Raw genomic sequence first — 20,607 nt, forward strand, 5'->3', positions numbered from 1 at the left:
ACAACACTGAATGAACTCAAGTATGAATCAACTCAATACTCAAGTACTGAAAGAACTCAAGCACACAGTCTGAGAAAAAGCTTTTCAGGTGATTTTAACGGTGACCCTCTGGGAAACTTCTGTTAGAATACACCTCCCATCACATTTCTTTTGTCTCTATCTATTGTCAGCTGCCATTTCTCACAGCTATCAGTGCGTGTCTCTTGCTAATGGCCTCCCACTGCTAGAGATCTGGAAAACCAGATAACGGGTTTGGTAAAACTTGCGTGACCTCAAAAACAATCAACCAACTGCTAAAAAAAGAAAAAACAGTCACGAGTGAGAGTGGGCCTGATGGCAGGGTTAAGATGCCCTTTTGGGGTGTCTGGAGGCCTCTGTTCAGTGTGAAAACATTGAGCACACCTGATGTCTGGGCGAACGGGGACCCCTGTGCCTGCACCTGACCTTGTAGGCCAACTCCATCAGACCTGTTCCAGGTCTCTTCCAAAGCCATCTCCCATTTGTACCACGCACAGAGGAACAAAAGCAATGGTTTACAGAGACGCACTCACAGCCACCTTGACCTTTCCTACATGATTATGATACTAAATCCCTTTCAGCTTCTCAAGTCACTCACACAGGAAAGGAGGATCCGTGGCTGCCAAGCCCAAGCTGGGGGCCCAGCAAGCCTCACCTCGCACTTCTTGAGCGTCTCCTTCGCTTTGGCCTCGTCATCTTGAAGGTCAGCAAGCTGCCTCTGCAGCCGAGCCACAGTGCGCTCCAGCTCTTCCACACTCCCCCGCAGCTTCTCGTTCTCCTCCTGCAGAGCCTTCACACGCATCTCTGCCCCCACCTGGGTTTGCTCTGCAGTACTGCTCCGACTGGCCAGGACCTCGACATTCTGGTAAAGACATGGAACAGGTGAGCATGGGAACCACAGTCAAGGCCCAGTCCCCAGCTTCAAGGACGGCTGACATTTCTTAAAAACCCACTACGTGCCGGGCACCATGCTAAGCCAGGGATCGGCACCCTACAGCCTACAGGTCCAGCCCACCACCTGTTATTAAAACTAAAGTGTCAGGATTTCCCTGGCAGTCCAGTGGTTAAGACTCTATACTTCCAATGCAGGGGATGCAAGTTCGATTCCTGGTTGGGGAACTAAGATCCTACATGCCACAGAGCAACTAAGCAACTAACTAAGCCCATGCTGCAACTACTGAGCGTGTGCCCCCTGGAGCCAGAGCACTGCAACTAGAGAAAGCTCATGCACTGCAACAAAAATCCTGCATGGTACAACTAAGAACCAATGCAGCCAAATACACAAATAAACTTTTAAAATAAATCAAGCATTACCGGAACTCTGCAACATCCATTTGGGGACATACTATCTATGGCCACTTTTGTGGTGTAACAGCTCTGTCAGGACTTGGGGCCAAAGTTTAAAATATTTATTATCTAGCTGTTTACAGAAAAGTTTTGCCAAACCATGCCAGTGTCCTTGACATGAAATTTCAACCTTTTAACAACTCTAGGAGGTGGTTACTATCCTCTTCTTTTTGGCTTGCTTCACTGGGTCTTCATTGTGTGCGGGCTTTCTCTAGCTATGGCAAGTGGGGGCTACTTTCTAGTTTGCTGAGCAGGCTTCTCATTGCAGTGGCTTCTCCTGCTGTGCAGAGCAGACTCTAGAGCATGTGGGTTTCAGAAGTTTGGGCTTGTGGGCTTAGCTGCCCCACAGCATGTGAAATCTTCCCAGACCAGGGGTCAAACCCATGTCTCCTGCATTAGCAGGCAGAGTCTTAACCAATGGACCACCAGGGAAGCCCAAGTGGTTAAAAAGACAAACAAACTGGCACTCGGGTAGACTGAGGAACTTGTCCAAGTTCATGTAGGAAGAAACGTATTCAGGCAGAACAAATGCAGAACCTAGTCTTATAACCACCAATGAGTTCATTTTCCTGATTTCTAATCATGTACAGCTCTTGAAGAAGAGCAATTTCTGCTTGTAAGTTTTCTTTTATGTCTAACATAAAATGGAAATTAAAATATGCTTAAATTATGATATAGTTCATTGTGCAAACTCTAGGTACTATCATCTGAAGATGAGAATGTGCAGCACACAATCCATAACTGAAAGAAATGGCAACAATTACAGAATGATTACTGTTAATTTCAGATATCACATGGGCTTTTATTTTTTGGCTTCTTAAAAGTCACACATCTGGAGTGTGACGTCAAGCGGGCCTTAGAAAGCATTCACTGTGAACAAAGCTAGTGGAGGTGATGGAAATCCAGCTGAGCTATTTCAAATCCTAAAAGATAATGCTGTTAAAGTGCTACACTCAACATGTCAGCAAATTTGGGACACTCAACACTGGTCACAAGACTGGAGGAGGTCAGTTTTCATTCCAATCCCAAAGAAGGGCAGTGCCAAAGAACGTTCAAACTACTGGACAATTGTGCTCATTTCACATGCTAGTAAGGTTATGCTCAAAATCCTTCAAGTTAGGTCTTCAACAGGACATGAATCGAGACCCTGGTGATGTACAAGCTGGGTTTAGAAAAGGCAGAGGAACCAGAGATCAAATTGCCAACATTCACTGAATCATAGAAAAGGCAAGGGAATTCCAGAAAAACATCTACTTCCACTTCATTGACTACGCTAAAGCCTTTAACTGTGTGGATCACAACAAACTGTGGAGAATTCTTCAAGAGATGAGAATACTACATCACCTTACCTAACTCTTGAGAAACCTGTATGCAGGTCAAGAAGCAATAGATTCAGACACGGAACAACAGACTGGTTCAAACTTGGGAAAGGAGAATGAGAAGGCTATACACTGCAGCCCTGCTAATTTAACTTCTATGCAGAGTATATTATATGAAATGCCAAGCTGCATGACTCACAGGCCGGAATCAAAATTGCCAGGAGAAATATCAACAACCTCAGATATGCAGACGATATCACTCTAATGGCAGAAAGTGAAGAGAAACTGAAGAGCCTCTTCATAAGAGTGAAAGAGGAGAGTGAAAGAGCTGGCTTGAAACTCAACATTAAAAAAACAAAAACAAAAACAAAAACCACTGAGGTCATGGCACCCACTCCCATCACTTCAAGACAAACAGAAGGGAAAAAGTGGAAGCAGCAACAGATTTCATTTTCTTAGTCTCCAAAATCACTGCAGACAGTAACTGAAGCCATGAAATTAAAAAATGCTTGCTCCTAGGAAAGAAAGCTATGACAAACCGAGATAGCTTAATAAAAAGCAGAGACATCACTTTGCCACAAAGGTGAATATAGTCAAAGCTATGGTCTCCCAGTAGTCATGTATGGATGTGAGCGTTGGACCATAAAGAAGACTGGGCAATGAAGAATTGATGCTTTCAAATTGTGGTGCTGGAGAAGACTCTTAAGAGTCCCTTGGACTGCAAGAAGATCAAAGCAGTCAATCTTAAAGAAAATCAATCCTGAATATTCACTGGAAGAACTGATGCTGAAGCTGAAGCTCCAATACTGTGGCCTCCTGAAGCAAAGAGCTGACTCACTGGAAGAGACCCTGATGCTGGGAAAGACTGAGGGCAGGAGGAGAAGGGAGCAACAGAGGATGAGACAGTTGGATGGCATCACTGAGTCAACAGACATGAGTTTGAGCAAACTCTGGGAGATAGTAAAGGACAGGAAGTGCTGCAGTTCACGGGGTCGCAAAGAGTTGGACAAGACTTAGCGAATGAACAGCAACAGCCCTAACTTTCCCATCAAGAGACAAGAGACTACAAAGATACAGTTAGCAAGTGGTACTTGCGTAAGGATAAACGTGTAGTTCAATGGCAAAGAACTAACAGTCTAAAAATCAACCTGTCCATTGATTCTCAACAAGCCAAGCCAAAAGCAAAAGAATGAGGTTAGATCCCTTCCTTACACCACACATAAAAATTAACTCAAAATGGATCATATAAAAAAAAAAAAAAAAAAAATGGATCATATACCTAAATGTAAGATCTAAAACTATAAATCTCTTCTAAAAGAAAACACTGGAGTAAATATCATGAGCTTGAGTTATGTAAGGCTTCTAAGATACAATATCAAAACACAATTAAAAAAATAGATAAATTGGATCTTATCAAAATCAAAAACTTTCATGCTAATGATAACAAGAAGGTGAAAAGATAATCCACAATAAGAGAAAATATTTACAAATCATATATCTGATAAACTCATATTTAAAATACATAAAGAAATGTTCAACTCAATAAAAAGACAATCCAATTTTTTTAATGACCAAAGGATCTGAGCAGACATACTTCAAAGAATATATATATATTTCACATATATATTTATATATATCTATATATGAAAGAAAAAATGAAAGTCAGTCACACAGTCATGTCCAACTCTGCAATCCCATGGACTGTAGCCTGCCCGGCTCCTCTGTCCATGGAATTCTCCAGGCAACAATACTGGAGTGGGTTGCCATTTCCTTCTCCATGGGGTCTTCCCGACTTGAGGATCAAACTTTTTCCCCATTTAAGAAAAGAAATTTATTTTTAAATGCTTAGTGGGAAGGCATAGACTGAGTTCTGGTTTACTGATATAACTCTGAAGAGAACTTCAATTTGCTAGCATAAATTTTCACTTCACTCTCAAGCTTCTAAACAGTTCCTGAAGTCCAACAAGTAGATGAGAAGATCCTCAATATCATTAGCTATTAGGGAAATGCAAATCAAAACCATAATGAGTCACTTCACACCCACTAGGATGGCAATAATCAAACAGTCAGATAATAGGGACTTCCCTGGTGGTCTAATGGTTAAGACTCTCTTCTTCCAAGGCAGAGAGTGGGAATTCAATCCCTAGTTGGGGAACTAAGATCCTACATGTCATGCTCTGAGGCTAAAAATAAATAAAATTATTAAAAAAAAAAAAGATAATAGCTAATGGTGGTGAGGATAAAGCGAAATCAGAACCCTCATATGATGCTGGTGAGAATGCAAAATGGTGTGGTCACTTTGAAAAACAGTTTCAAAAAATGCTCACAATTTTAAAGGGTTATCATAAGACCCAGCAATTCTACTCCTATATACATACCTAAGAGAAATGAAAACATATGGCCACACAAAAACTTGTGCAAAAACTCCACAATAGTATTGTTCATGGTAGCCAAAAAGTGGAAACCTAAACACTCATCAACTGGTGACCATGACCATGACAATGTGCGTTCACTCAATCATGGCCAACTTTTTGCAACCCCATGGACTACAGCCTACCAGGCTCCTCTGTCCATGGAATTTTCCAGGCAAGAATATTGGAGAGGGTTGCTTCTCCACGGGATTTTCCCGACCCAGGATCAAACCCATGTCTCTTGAGTCTCCTACATTGGCAGGCAGTTCTTTACCAGCTGAGCCATGGTCTGTCCATATCATGGAATATTATTTGGTCCTAAAAAGGAATAAAGTACTTATACAAGCTACAACATGAATGAAGCTTGAAAACATTATGCTAAGTCAAAGAAGTCATTCATAAAAGGCCACATACGAACATTTATATTAGATGTCCACAATAGACAATTATATAGAGATGGAAAAATAAATTAGTGGCTGCCTAGGACTGAGAGCAATGAGAAGACTGGGAGATGACACCTAAAGAGTACAGGATTTGGAATTAAAATATACACACTATATAAAACAAATAACCAATAGGGACATACTACACAACACAGGTAACTATACGAAATATTTTTAACAACCTATAATGGAAAAGAATCTAAAACAGAATATAACCGAATCACTGTGCTATACACCTGAAGCTAACACAACACTGTAAAAACACTGATTCAACAAAGATGTTTAAAAGTCATGATATGGTGCACGGGAAGCTAAATACTACACAGCGTATGATTCCATATACTATTTTAAAATAATGTATATATATATATATATATATAATTTGTTTTTAAAAAGTACAGGGTTTTGTTTTGGGTTGATGAAAACGTTCTAAAATTATAGCGATGGTTGCACAACTCTGTAAAGATGCTAAAAGCCACTGGTTTTGCAGTTTAAACAGTCAAATTGCATGCTAAGTATCTCAATACAGCTGATTTTCAAAAAGAGGAAAAACAGGATGAAGGCAACCTAGAGACTGAGTCGGCCGGAGGGGATGGAGGATCTGAGGTCTGCTGAGGTATCAGTGAGAACAAGAGACTAAAGATCTTTGCCTAAATCTTCTGGTAAAGGCAAGAACACATCCATGTGCAGTCAGTGGCCTTCCATTCCCTCAAAAATCTCAGGAAGAGCAAGGATACTTACTGAAAACCAGACCTGGTTTAAGCTGGATTTGGGCGTATCTGGCACCCTGACATGCTAGATAAAGGACCCTATGCTGCACTTTGATGTTTAAATTTTGGTCTTTTCTCTGTTTGAAAGCTGTAGGACACATCCTGAGTCCATTCATTCATCTCGGGAGGATGGACCAGGCAGGTTATCACTTGGCATCTGGCAGCAGGGTCTGCCCAATCCCAACTCTCACATTCACAGGCTGAGTGTGACTCTACGGGAGCATGTATGTGTTGAGGTGCTCTGTCCTGTTTTGACTGTTTGTAAAATGATAATGTGTTTTGGTTTACATCTCCATAGTGTGGCAAACCACATTATGTATACAAATAAATTTAACTTACACCTCCCTTGGCAAGCCTTTTCTCAGCCGCTCCCCTGTTCCTGCCCCCACTCTACTACCACACCACCAGTCCACGATTTCATATGAAGTCCACAGGATAAGACTGCTTTTCCTGAAACCAAACCTAATTCACTTATAGCAGTGCTGGAATATGAAAGAATAAAAATCATATCCCTTTATTCAAGGCAAGTCCTACATGCAAGTTCTTCTCCATGACTTCCCAGCAAAGAGACTCCAAAAGGTTTTCCAACTCTGAACTCTCATCTATGCAGATCTTTTCCAAACACTTCAGTCTGTATCTCATGACTGTCAAAGGCAGGAGAACTCTAAAGATCTACTTTGACAGGTCACTGGGGACAAACACTGCTGACCTCACTGAATTAACTAACTGCCAATACTTTGTTTCTGTGATTCTTTGAACTTTAGTGTTGGATGTCACAGCAAAACCAGGGAGGATGTTCCATCACGTGTGTGTGTGCTCAGCTGTGTCCTACTCTTTTGCAATCCCATAGACTGTAGTCCACCAAGTCTCCTCTGTCCACAGAATTTTCCAGACAAGAATACTGGAGTGAGTTGCCATTTCCTCCTCCAAGGGAAGCTCCCAAACCAGGGATTGAACTCACATCTCTTGCACACAGTTTGTAACGATTCATTTAGCTACATCATATGCTCTATGTAATATCTATTTGTAAAAAAGATCATATGGATTTGTCTTTTAATATCTTACCTATTATTCATTCAGACAAGCCGTCAGAAATAGTTAACAAATATCAACTCTAATTCCACTCCAAAAGGTTGGCAACACTACATTAGGCTATCACCACAAAGGCAAAAATAGCAGATGTTCTCTTGCTTTTCAAGGTTGGACCATCCCTTAAAACTGCCTGGGAGCATTTCTTCACCTATCAGCCAGCCAAGGTCAAAAGGTCGGACAACACATTGTGTGGTGGTGTAAGGAGCAGGTTCCCTCATCCACAGCTGCTGGGGCTAGTAACTGGGATGAGCTCCTGGAGGGTGACTCAGTAGCATCCATCAGGAATATAACGTACCTTTCCTTTGACCCAGCAGCTTCTCTTCTAGCACTTACCCTACAAGTGTGTAAAATGACATATTAACAGGATTATCAATAGCAGCACTATAACACTGACAGATTGAAAATAACTAAATGCCAATCAATCAGGCACTTCTTATATAAGTTACATCAATTCAATGACATCCCATGCAGCAGGGGGAAAAAAAGGTGTGGGGGGGGGGAGGGTGGGAAATAAGGTTACACAAGGAAAATACAATGCACAGACTCGTATACATGGTGTGCTTCTGTCTGTATAAAGAAGATTCTTGAGATTCCCTTGGACTGCAAGAAGATCAAACCAGCCAACCCTAAAGGAAATCAATCCTGAATATTCATTGGAAGGACTGATGTTAAAGATGAAGCTCCAATACTTTGGCCACCTGATGTGAAAAGCCAACTCAGTGGAAAGGACCCTGATGCTGGGAAAGACTGAAAGCAGGAAAAGGGGGCCACGGAGGATGAGATGGCTGGATGGCATCACCAACTCAACGGACATGAGTTAATGAACATGGATGCATGGACATGGACAAACTCTGAGAGAGAGTGAAAGACAAGAAAGCCTAGTGTGCTGCAGTTCATGGGGTCGCAAGAAGTCAGACATGACTTAGCTACTGAACGAATAAAAAAATAAGGGGTAAATATGTATTTACTGGGTTACACAAGAAACTGGTGACTCTGGCTAGCTGTAAAGAAGGGAACTGGGGCTATGAAAAAAGGCAGAGAGAGGTAATCCATTGCAACCCCTCTTATAACTTTTAAATTGTGAACTATGGAAATTCAAGAAATATTTTTAAATGTTTAAATAAACAACTTTTGTTGAAAAGACTAACAATGGCCATAGGCACTTGGAGGACAAGTACCTCCGCAGTCCAGTTCTCACCTCCTCCAGCCTCCAGAAAACCCTCTCCCAGCAGATTCTCAGATCCCTCCAGGCCATGAAAGATTGCGGAGCAGGAGCCGGGAGCAGCTGTACAAACAGGGCAGAGCGCCAGCTCTCCCACGCTGGTTTACATAGTTAAGAAATTCCTTTTCACCACATAGAGCTGGGAGAGTGGAAAAGGCCCACGTGGCCCAGGACTTGCACTTACATGAGTGCTTCTCCAAATTTTCCACCCCAGCAACCCCAGGGCAGAGAAGTCCAACCTGGGGTGATGAGAGACACCTGAGGGAGGCAGAGAACTGTGTCTAAGGTGTGGCTTTCTCCATCCAAAAGGCATGGGCAATAGGCAATCGACACGGTGACTTTCATTCTACTCCATGTCTCTTTATATTGAAACACCGTGTTCTCGGTGTTCCAGGAAGACAGGCCACTTTTCCCTGTAGTCATGGCAAGCACTCTCCTCCGCACCCAGCACGCATACACATATCTCAGTCTGAATAACACAGACATAAATCACCTCAAGAATGCAATGCTCAATATATGGAATTTAGAAAGATGGTAATGATAACCCTATATGCAAAACAGAAAAAGAGACACAGATGTACAGAACAGACTTTTGGACTCTGTGGGAGAAGGCGAGGGTGGGATGTTTCGAGAGAACAGCATCGAAACATGTAATTATCAAGGGTGAAACAGATCACCAGCCCAGGTTGGATGCATGAGACAAGTGCTCGGGGCTGGTGCACTGGGAAGACCCAGAGGGATGGGGTGGGGAGGGAGGTGGGAGGGGGGATCGGGATGGGGAATACATGTAAAAGAAAAAAAACAAAAAACAAAATTGCTTCAAAATGTCAAAAAAAAAAAAAAGAATGCAATGCTCAGTTTTAACTCTAAAAATGGGCATCTAGGGATGTACAAGATGGAGCTGAGGTTTCTGCAGTGAATCGACCAGATTACACTCAAATCCAGGCTGTGTCTCTTCCTGGGCCCTTTCACTGGGCCTGGCCTCCTAGAGCCTTAGTTTCCTCATCTGTAGAAGAGGGAAGGGGTTACCCACCTGCACTGCTGTAAGTAGCTAGTAACACTAAGCAATGGCTCCTGTGGCTGTCAAGACACAAACCAAGCCAACGAAACCCACATTTATTTCTCACAAGGTCAGGACTTTGTCCAGCTGACCTACTGTGGTTCTAAATCAAACCTGGCTTCAGACTCTAACTTGTCCATTTTTACCAGCTCAATATCATGCCTAGATTTCTCAAAAGAGAGAAACAAGATCTTTTAACAGACTTTCAAGTGCAACTGTACTGCACAAATGACATGACCCCTTATTTTAAGGGCAAGTCAGGTTTCTTGGTTGGCTAATTCATTAAAAATTTAGCCCCATTTCCCAATCAAGGATGCTCTGGCAAACTGATGGCAACTAAGAGAATTCTTCCAAATAAACAAACAGCATGTTTCAACGTGCAACTCAGCAAATTCAGCTGAATTTCCCCTACTTCTAAAATAGTTGACTTTTAACCATAAGCTCTAATTACTGACTTAAAAGGAGGGGGGGTGGTGGTTGAAGGAGGAATATATAATTGTCATCATACACACACACACACACAAACAGCAAAGCCCCAGTCTTTGCCTGGTACCACCATTCATTGCAAATAATGACTTGCATACAAGCTGGCACATTTTCATGTGTTAACGCACACATTTAGAAACATTCACACTGTCGCCTAGGGCCAGGGGAAGCTTTTATCCATGACGAGCACAGAACTCCCCAGCAGCACCACAAATAGCCATGTCTGGGTGTTTTTCCTGACCCAAAGGTGCTGATGCACTGCAGAAGTACACACCAGACACCTGGGACAGGCCCGCTCCTGATGGATAAAAAGTAATCTGGTGAGACAAGGCCCTCCTGGCTTGTCCTAATACAGACCCAACACACATGACATCAGATTTTACTAATTAACAAGGCCTCTTCCACAGCCAGTTTTTGTTTCTTTTCTGTTTTCCTTTTTTTGCTGAACGAGGGAAAACAGCTGAGGCGTGGAGGCTGCAAGTCCAGAGACTGGAACGCGGGCTCCCTGGTTCCACGTCACCAGCCACCCCGACACTTCAGTGAGTGAGGTCGCGGGAGCTCAGCTGATGGGTCCTCAACGTGTCCTTGAGGCCGAGTCACCTGCTGGGAGGTCACCACCTTTCCACATCATGGCTGTGGACATCAGTTTCATGTCCACAGTGAGGACCTGGGTCACAAATGATGAGTCCTCTTGTCACTCTGAATGTGTGGAGAACCAAGTCCCCTGTGTTATGGCGGCAGCTTTCCCCTACTTGAGCAACAGTAAACTACTGAGGAAAAGAAATAGCATCTGTTTTAATCACAAGCTGCTCATTTCATCTCTTTCCCTAGATGTATCTGTGAATTGCACCAGCATGAGGCTTCTAGGCCAGGGCTTCTCACATTTCAATAGTACAGGACTCAATTGGGGAATTCTTAAATCCTCATTCTGACTCAGGAAGAATGCAGGCCTGGGCTCTGTATTTCTAACAAACTCTGAGGCAGTGCCAGCGAGGCTAGCCTGTGGGTCCCACTGTGAGGAGTGAGGTCCAGGCTGAGGAAACCTCAAGGCTCTCTAGCAGACATTCACAGCTCAGGTCCCCACTCTCCACGTCCCTTTATGCTTCCTGGAATGACTCCAGGGCCTGGGATGAGGTATCAGGTAGCTTGGGTGCCACTGCAGATGTAGACGTGCAGTCAGCTTACACTGTGACCTATGCAAACCCTGAACTCAGTTCACATCGTTAAAGAAAGCATAATAGGTAATACTTGCTCTAAACGGGTCAGAAACCACCACTGCCCAAAAGAGAGATATGAGAGCTTCAAAACGCTGAGATCCCTGCATTAATATAAAGTGATGAGGATTTCCTTACTCTTTTTTGACTGCCTACTTAACCATTTTTGGTGAAAGGAGATTGAGCCATTGAAAAACACGATTTTTAAAACCCCTTCTCTAAGAGTTACATCAGAGTTTCCAAAAATTCTCTCACTATATTTACCAAATGCCAATACCATTTTCCCCCAGCCTATCTGTAGTTCAGAACTACAGAACTGGTTATACAGTTTCCTCATTGATAAGCTCTGTGGTGCTAGTAGTTAGAATAGAGAACAGGGCCCCAAAATGGCAGTCCAACATGGCAAGGGGAGAATGTACTCACACTCCTTTCCCTGATTGGACCTGAGTTCATACTTCATTTGCATGGCCTCCCCCTCTCACCCCGCCTTCCCTGATTAGTCTCGGGCTTATGCTTCATTTGTATAAGAGAAATCATGGACCAGACTGAAGATCTCCAGTTGGGAAAACATGTCTCCTCCCCCGACTGGTCTCAGGCTCATGCCTTGTTTGCTTGGGACACAACCAATCAAGCCCCAGAAACCACCAAAGAGGAAGTAACAAAAGATATAAAAAGGGAAACTGAGAAGGGTTGAGACCACTCCTATGGGGGCTGGTCCGCTCTCTTCGCTTGAGAATGAACTGCCTCTTAATAAACCCTGCCTGCTTGAGCTGTCCTGGTCTGTCACTTCAATTCTTTGCTATGATGAGATGAGAACCGAGGGAGAAAAACTGACCTAACAGTGGCAGTGGAGTAGTATGTGAGGAAGATGGGAATAAATTTGGCAAAGGAAACCATAAAGAAGGAGAGACCAAAACCCTAAGTATTTTCAAGGAAGAGCTGATTCCAAAGCCAGAATAGCAAAAGTAAGTATTCAGTTTCCTTTTGCTAGAAGATGTGGATTCTGGGTTAGGCTCTGCTAATAATTTACTATATGATGACTTCAGGCAAGTCATTTAATTTCCATCCGCCCTCAGTCTCCTCCTCTGTGACACGAACTCGTCGGTCTAGCTAATTTCAGTGTCTCTGCCAGCTCAAAAGTCTGGGATTCTAGAATGAACCAGAAGGAACTGGGCAGCATTAGGCAACCATTAAATGAAGAATTTAAGAGGTTTTACCCCTATAACTTAAATTGCAAATGCTGATGCTGTTAGCTTAACTCAGATGGTTTTTTGTTTTTTTTTTTTAACCAATGTCCTTGCCATGGCATCTAGAGCTAAGGACAACATCTGAACACCAACTTCCTGCCACGAAGCTAAGCATTGCTCTCTCCACAGTCACCAAATTACCAGAACTCACTAAACTTGAAAATTATCATACTTAATGAAGGTTTTGTTTACATCCTATTTTTTGTTGTTGCCCTGATGGTGATTTTCTTGCTTACAAAGCCACCTAAAATATACTCCCTTTTAATCATACTCAAATACCCAGTTTTTTTCTATAGTAATCTGGTGATTATATAGGGTAAAAATATCATTGGTTTCTTCACAATATCCTTGTGAAATAAATCAATACATTTCCCTTTAAATGGTTAAGAAACCAGAAAGATTTACTCTCAGGGTGGCCTGCACTTCAGACAGAGGTTCAGGCAAAAACTGGGCTAATAAAATGTCCCACGTCTGCTCACAGAATCCATTTGACAAAGGTTATCATTTAAGCCACACAGCAAACCTATATTCCTACAGGAGTAAAAATACCTAGGATAAAAATACTCTGCATACAAATAGGTCACATAATTTCTCCAACAGACAGCATGCTCAATAATAGTTCAGGCCTTGACATAAAATGTGATTCCACCAACATGAAACACCTATGACAGGCAGATCCAGAGAGAAAGGAAAGACTTGTAGTTGCCAGGAGACAGGGAAGGAGGGAGTCTGGATGTAAGGGGCTTTGTGTGGGGGAGATGGACTTGTTTTGAACTTAAGACAGTGGTGATGATTGTCCAACCAGTGAACTGTATGCTTTAAAATGCTGAAAACCGTTAATTGTACATTATGTGAATGTTATCGCTAAAAACAAAACAAGAGTTCAGGCCTTGGGGTTGGCAACCTGATCTGGCCCTACTTGTTTCACCTCTCAGCCTTGGTTTTCCCCATTGTTCTAATAATGAATGGAGACGTTATGCCAGGCACCTAGCAATGTTTCAGGCACACAGTAAAAAGACGACAATCGATGACAGCTACAAATAAGGCCATTGTAGACCAAAGCCACAAACCAGGATTGCACCCAGCCCTCTGACTCCTGTCTCTGATCTCTGCTACTTGCTACCAGCTGCTTCTGAGTGGGAGCAGCATCTTTAGGGGGATTTCCCCATAGTTAGCCAGAGAAGGGAAAAGGCAAATGCACCCCTGCCAGCCAGGGGCTTCAGCTATGTCCTTCAGCACCAGGGAAACCGCATTGCAAGAGCTTCTCTGGGACTTACTTCCCTGGTAGTCCAGTGGTTAAGAATTCATCTTCCAACGCAGGGGACATGGGTTCGATCCCTGCCCTGAGAAGATCTCATATGCCACAGGGCAACAAAGCTTATGTGCCACAACTACCGAAGCCCCAAGCAACCAGAGCCCATGCTCCACAATAAGAGAAGCCATCGCAGTGAATGCCACACACTGCAACTAGAGAACAGTCCCCGCTCGTCACAGCTAGAGAAAGCCTGCATGCAGCAATGAAGACCCAGCATGGCCATAAATAAAATGTGTAAGACAAAAAGCCTTTTTTAAAAGAAGAGTTTCTTTGAAACTAAGTTCTAGGTTACAGATTTTTAATTATGCTTCAGCTATTTTTTTTTTTTTTGGTACACCATTCCCTAAAAATCCTTACAAAAATTTCCCCAGTGTCCTTGGTTCATCTTGGTGTCCAGGAGATTAAAACAGCCTCAGATCACAGTTGTAAGACACCATCTCCCCCTCACCATGAGGGTCACAGTCAATGCTAATCTTCGGACCAGCACATGAAAGTTCTGTTTATAGAACCCAACATTCCCCCCTAGTGCCGTGAGCCCCTCACGGGGCCACTGGCTAGCAGAAGGGACTCCACCGAGACAAAGCCGTAAGTCCAGAGTTCTGCGTCACCAGGAAAATACTAGGAGGTGGGGTCAGGGAAAAAGCAGGGGTTAGACACCCGGACAGATTGACTTCATCACCGATGGACCAAACAGCTTCACAAATGGTTAACATCAAGTTGCTGTCAGGACACACCTCCAACAGGTTGAACAGGATTTCTGAAGACAGAAGATAAACAAGCAGGTTCTCCAGGGCACTGCCCACTGGGGAGCTGTGGGGACCCCTCCAAGATAAACCAAGGCTCGATCTGGAAGCCAACAGGCCTTAATCAAGCCCACAGGTCTATGAGGTTTCCTTCTCAGAAATCTTATTTGGGAAAGCAGATCCTTCAATTTTCCCACGTGGCTGCTGCCATGTTTCCATTAGTGCTGAAACAAGCAACCCTAAGTGGTAGAAATCATTCCATTTAAAATTAAAGAGAAATTTTCAGACCAAGAACTCTCAATCTGATGACCATTCTCCTTAGTGCCTATTTGCACTCCAAATGAGACCAACTTTCACACAGAGAATTGTCAACTTTTTCCTTCCTCCCTCTGCCTCCATGGCTGCAGGAACAATGATAAAAGGGGCTGGAGAAAGAAAATCAGGACTGACCTCATGTTTGGAATGGAAGAGGCTGGACCAATACTATCAGCATGCTTTTGAGGCTGGTTCCCACCATCTCCAAGGTTAAGACATATAATAAGGGTGACCTTTATTTCCTCCTTCAAAGATGTAAGTTGTTTCCTGGGACAGAGCTGAGCAGACCGGTCACTTGCAAAGCCCATACATGGTCTCCAGCCCCTTCCCTACAGGCCAGTCTGCAGGGGTTAGCAGCTAGCTCTAACTGCCAGGCAAAGAGAACAGAGCCACAAATACCGATAGCAATGTCCTAATCCAGGGGTAGTCACCTGGCCACTTTGTTTCTCAGAACTACAGTTCAGTTTTCTTTAAAAACGGGGGTGGTGTTACAGGTCCATTCACTGCATGGATAGAGAAAAATGAAAGAAGATAGTGCAGAGTGTCAAAACACTAGCCACTGTATGTACAGCAAACGGTGTCCAGGAGGGAATTAGTATGTACCACCCAGAAGTCACAGAGCATGACTGCTGGTTTCCTCCCAGGCACAAGCCCTGGGAGAGGCATGGTGACTCTTCGGCCTCCATCCCCTTGACCTAATTGTTTCCCCATCACGGCTGCTGACAGGACTCTTACTCAGCCCCTCAGCTTCTGAATAAAGGAGGAAATAAACATCACCTATCCTCTCAGAAGAGCCAGGAGAGACAGAGGGGAGGAATGAAGTCAAGCCCGATCAAAGACCTACCCCACGACTGCTTGAGGGCCATGTCCCATTGTTTGTGTTTTTTTTTTTAAAGGCCATTTGGGGCACCTACTATTGAGGCCCCATAAATCACCATGGTGGGTACTCATTGTGCTTCGAGCCTCCAGGCATCTGTACAATAGTGCTTGCCTGTCTTCCTGAAGTCTGATGTGGCCACATGACTAGCTTTGGCCAAGGCAATGTGAGTGCAAGTAACACGTCTCACATGCAGGCCACTTAGTGATTCACCATCCGCTCCTCCCACTGTTTCATCCCAAAGAGACGGTGGGGCTGTAACAAGGAAACAGCATGGCTTCAGGCATCAGGTAGTCTTGGGTTCAAATCCTGACTCAGCCACCTACAAGCCCCATGACTCCGAGCCAGTCAGTTGCCCTTTACTGAGCTTCACCTCCCTTGGAAACAGCAATCACATCACTCACCATGCAGCAGCATGGATGGGGGTGGGGCTGGGGGAGTTACAGGGAGTGAATGTGAAATGTGAAGCATGTGGCCCGGCAGACAGAGGGCTCTACAGAAACAGCGGTGGCTGTAGTGACCCTGATCATTATCGTCACCCTGCTTCAGTCACTAACCAGCTGTGGAACTAGAGCCTCTGCTTCCCACTGTGCCAACGGGGATTAACACTGTGTCCACTCTCAGGGTGGCTGTGAGCATCCATGGGAGCCACCACAGGGATGCAGGCACAGGGGGCAGCCACTCAGGAAGTAGCTACCAGCCTCCCCCTACTCTAAGCCCTTTATCCTGCCTGTCCTGAGAGTCTTGAGCACCAAGGGCCGGTGACACTGCACCCCACACACACGCAGGGCCCAGTCCTCGACTGGCCTCCCCCCTGGGCTCCACACCCCATCTGACCAGAAGCCTCTCTCCCACCCAGCCAAGTCACTGGCTGCAACTTCCTGGGCCACAAGCAGTGCTCTGCACAGGGACTTTGGCAGACCTGGCACTCCAACCAGACCCCTGAGATAATTGCACCAGCCTGGATGATCCACCGTTTGAGAGGCGCCCTTGGATATAATTTGCAGAAATCTAGCCTATCCCTGACTGACTCACTGGACATGAGTGTGAGCAAACTCCGAGAGACAGTGAAGGACAGGGAAGCCTGGTGTGCTGCACACCATGGGGTCACAAAGAGTCAAGACTTATGGCATCCATATGGCAGATAAAGCTTCCTTCTCTCTCTGGCCTACCAAAGTTTGTATTTTTCCACGTAAGTTCAAACAGACTTGGATATTCATTTACTCATTTATATTTTACTTATTGAGTGGTAGGATGTCAGTGTAATTTGGAACACCAAGTTTCTCTGGTTCAAACCCTAATCTGAATTTCCAGTATACCACCCCCCGCCAATCTCTCTCCACCCCCACCATATCACTGATAGATAAGCAGACATCCAGCCTCTGCTTCCTGGGGCTGGAAACCCACTACCTCGCAAAACAAGCCTTTCCGTCTTCTCCAGCTCCCAGGCGTGGAAACATCTCCTTCATGCTAAGCTGCTATCTGCATTCCTGCAATGTCACTGGGACCAACCAGGAAGGGCATAGTCCTTCTTCCAAATCTCAGCTTCTCAAACATGTGAAGTCCTCCTACCTCCTTCACATCATCTTAGCTTGTCTTCTCTTCTTTTCAAAGAAGAAATTTTCAAAGGTTATTCTTCACCCACTGGGGTGCAATACCAAGTACTCTTTTTAAATGTGGGGCCCAGAACCAAAACAATACTCCCGGAAGAGTCTTGCCAACTGTCGTCTTGATTATCACGTGCCCCAGTTCCTAAGACAAAGTCTCCTCATAAATAAAACAGATCCTCACAGGGATGTGTCTGTATGGAGACCACAGAGGAAACCTGGTTCCTGAACTCAAAGAAAGAAAAAAAGAAAGCTCTGGCCACCTCGAGACAGACATCCATTAGACCCTTCCCAGGACCTGCCCTGTGAGTGATACTTCAGGGACCAAAGGAGACAGTATAGAAGTCACGGCTGGGATCCTCCTGCTCCCATCCCTTCTTCAGCTGCCAGCCCCTTTCCCCTTCTCCCCGCTGCCGCCAAAGTATCCCAAACATCCCTCTGGCTCTCACACATTTCTCAGATAGCTCCAGGAGCTCACCCTGTTGCCTCAACCCTATTCTCTTTGCTGCTAAGTCTTTTTCCACCCGCATTTCTCTCTTGTCATAGCCCATCCCACTCCAGGGCTGCGCTTGGGGGACTAGACCCTATTTCCCACTGGCCCCAGGGAAGCTGCAGTTGCATCCCACAGGACAAGGCTCTTGGCCAGGCAGGCAGAACAACATCTACTGAGCACTCACTCTATGCTGGGCACTATACCCACCCCATGGGCATCTCACTTAGGCTTACGTTACCCCCTCCCTCCCACCCTTCTCAAGAGAAATGCTGTTTTCTGTTTGTTTTTATATTTTTTTGACCTCACTGTATGGCATGTGGGATCTTAGCTCCCCAACCCGGGATTGAGCCCATACCCCTTGCATTGGAAGTGCAGAGTCTTAACCACTAGACCACCAGGGAAGCCCCAGGCACTGTTACATTCTTTGATTACAGGTGAGGAAATAGAGACACTAACAGGTTACATAACTTGCTCCATTCTCAGGGCCAGTAAGCAGCAGGGCCAGGTACAACCCCAGACAGCCTGACTTGAGAGCTCAGCAGACAAACCACCAGCCACTGAGCTCCTCACAGTCAGAACTTGCCTCTCCACTGGCCCTCCCTGCCTAGCCAGTGCCTGGCACACGGGACACTCACACTTCAACTTTACTGAATTAATTGGCTCTATGCGTTTTTAAGTGTCCAAGTCTATTTGAATGGTTATCCAATGATAGCCACCCAATGCACACACTGCCCATAGCACATTTATTTGATATTATTTTATCATCAACACACACCATTTCCAGTGTCATGAGCCAGATCAACTTTTGTTATCTGGCATGAGCACCTACTCTCAATTTAGAACAACGTCTCCATGAGAAAGTTCTTTCAACTTCCAAACACCCTATCTAAAAATAAATTCTTAGCACCCTCCTTTCCTAAATTGAGTCTGCAATTAACGGATTCCTTCATTAGGTGCTGTTTACCTTTGCATTGCTAAGTGGGCTGTCCTGCCTGAAGTCTATCTGCTTTGCTGCATCTCGGACTCAGAAAAGATGCCTGAATTTCAAAGCAATGTGTGAATTGGACACTCCTCACCTTTTTTTTTTTTTTTAAATTAAGCAAAGACCTCATTTTCAATCCAAATTTTCACAAAATTCTAGTTCTCTGAAGGCAAAAGTTCTTACTTAGCCTCATAAATGATTGTCCTAATGAATGAATTTTCAGTCCCCTGAGACAGCTGGAATTATTTAGCTTACGGGAAACATGACACATGTTCTAGCCACTCATTTTCCAGATGAGCAAACCAGGGTCTGGAGAGGTTAAATGACTTGTTCAAAGTCACAGAGTGCAATCTCAGCGGTGGCGAGAACCTGACGGACTTAAATTTAACCACCTCATCAGACATTATCCATTAACCCTAAGTAATGCCTCTCCTGCTCCCTGACAATAACAATGCAATTCTGAACGCACACCTTCTCCTCCAGCTCTGCTTGGGAACCCAAGGGCTCCAGGGGACTCCTTCTGCTTATCCGGCCTCAGAAAAACACAGAAGAGACCCTCAGCTTTCTGCTGCTGACGATGGCCGCCTGCCACGGGGAAAGGGTGTGAAGGAAAACATCTTACATTTCCTTCTCGACCTGAAAGATGCGTTTCCCATTCTTACTCTGACACCCAAGTCCAGAGCCTCATCTATTCTGTTCTAGAAAGAGAGGATACCCAGTTCTAATACTACCTCACTGCTTGACCAATCACATCAGGTCCTCCAGAACGATGTGACTAAGGTGACACCTCCATCACAACCCATCTCAGGTCAGAGTCCAGAATGACGCCCAACATGTAACAACAAAATGAATTCAAACTTCTAGTCTGGCCTCCAAAACCTTTCTATACTCACTTCGATCTATGCATTCAATCTGATTTTCTCCAAATCTTCAAACTCTGTGGCCAACAGATCTCTTTTTATATTGTCAAGTTCATTCCCAATTACAGGCCTTTGTCAAGTATCCAGAACCCTCTGTGGAAAGTATCCTGCAGAAAAGAATTATATGACACAGCATTTCCCAGAAAGCATTCTATAAAACAGAAGAATTGTGGAAGATCTTTTGGAAAAAATAATTTTGTGGTCATATAATTCTGAGGAATTCTTAAAGACAAGTCTTGTCTTAGAGAGTCATAATCCACAATCAGCCTAAGCAGTAGAGGTTCTGAGAAGTCCTATAACAAGAAAAGCCATTTAACTTTATCCCAAGAGTTCCCAGTTTATCTCAGACCTACCCTCCATTCTCCACCTCCGCTGCCACCACACCAGTCCAAGCTGCCAGCATTCCTTCCCGGACAACAGCAAAAGCCTCCTCGCTCATCTACCTTCTCCCCTCTTTCACCCTCTTCAATTCAGTCCCCACACACTAAGGCAGGAGAGAAGGGTCCCAAATCAGATCATGTCCACTCTTGCTGAAATATGTCGATGGCTTTTCCTGTGCTCTTGAGGCAAAAACAACAAACCTCTGACCCCCTTCCACAGGGCTAACATGGTCTACCTACCTTCCCAACGCTATCACATCCCACACTTCTCCTCACTCAACCCATCCTTCCACTGGCCTTTTCATGTTTCCTCCTATGCCATGTTCCCGCACACCCCAGGGCCTCT

At 44.5% G+C, this 20,607-nt stretch overlaps 1 protein-coding gene across 9 annotated transcripts in view; it reads right to left on the reverse strand.

Moving 5' to 3' along the window:
- CGNL1 (cingulin like 1) overlaps positions 1–20,607 on the reverse strand; it is a 170,296-nt gene that overhangs the window by 32,149 nt on the left and 117,540 nt on the right. For all 9 annotated transcript variants that reach the window (XM_043471861.1, XM_043471852.1, XM_043471853.1 and 6 more), the window contains one exon: positions 674–880. In XM_043471861.1, the coding sequence (XP_043327796.1) occupies positions 674–880 (207 nt within the window). The remainder of the gene's footprint in view (positions 1–673; positions 881–20,607) is intronic.

Source organism: Cervus canadensis, chromosome 6 (genome assembly GCF_019320065.1).
Source record: "Cervus canadensis isolate Bull #8, Minnesota chromosome 6, ASM1932006v1, whole genome shotgun sequence".
NCBI lineage: Eukaryota > Metazoa > Chordata > Mammalia > Artiodactyla > Cervidae > Cervus > Cervus canadensis.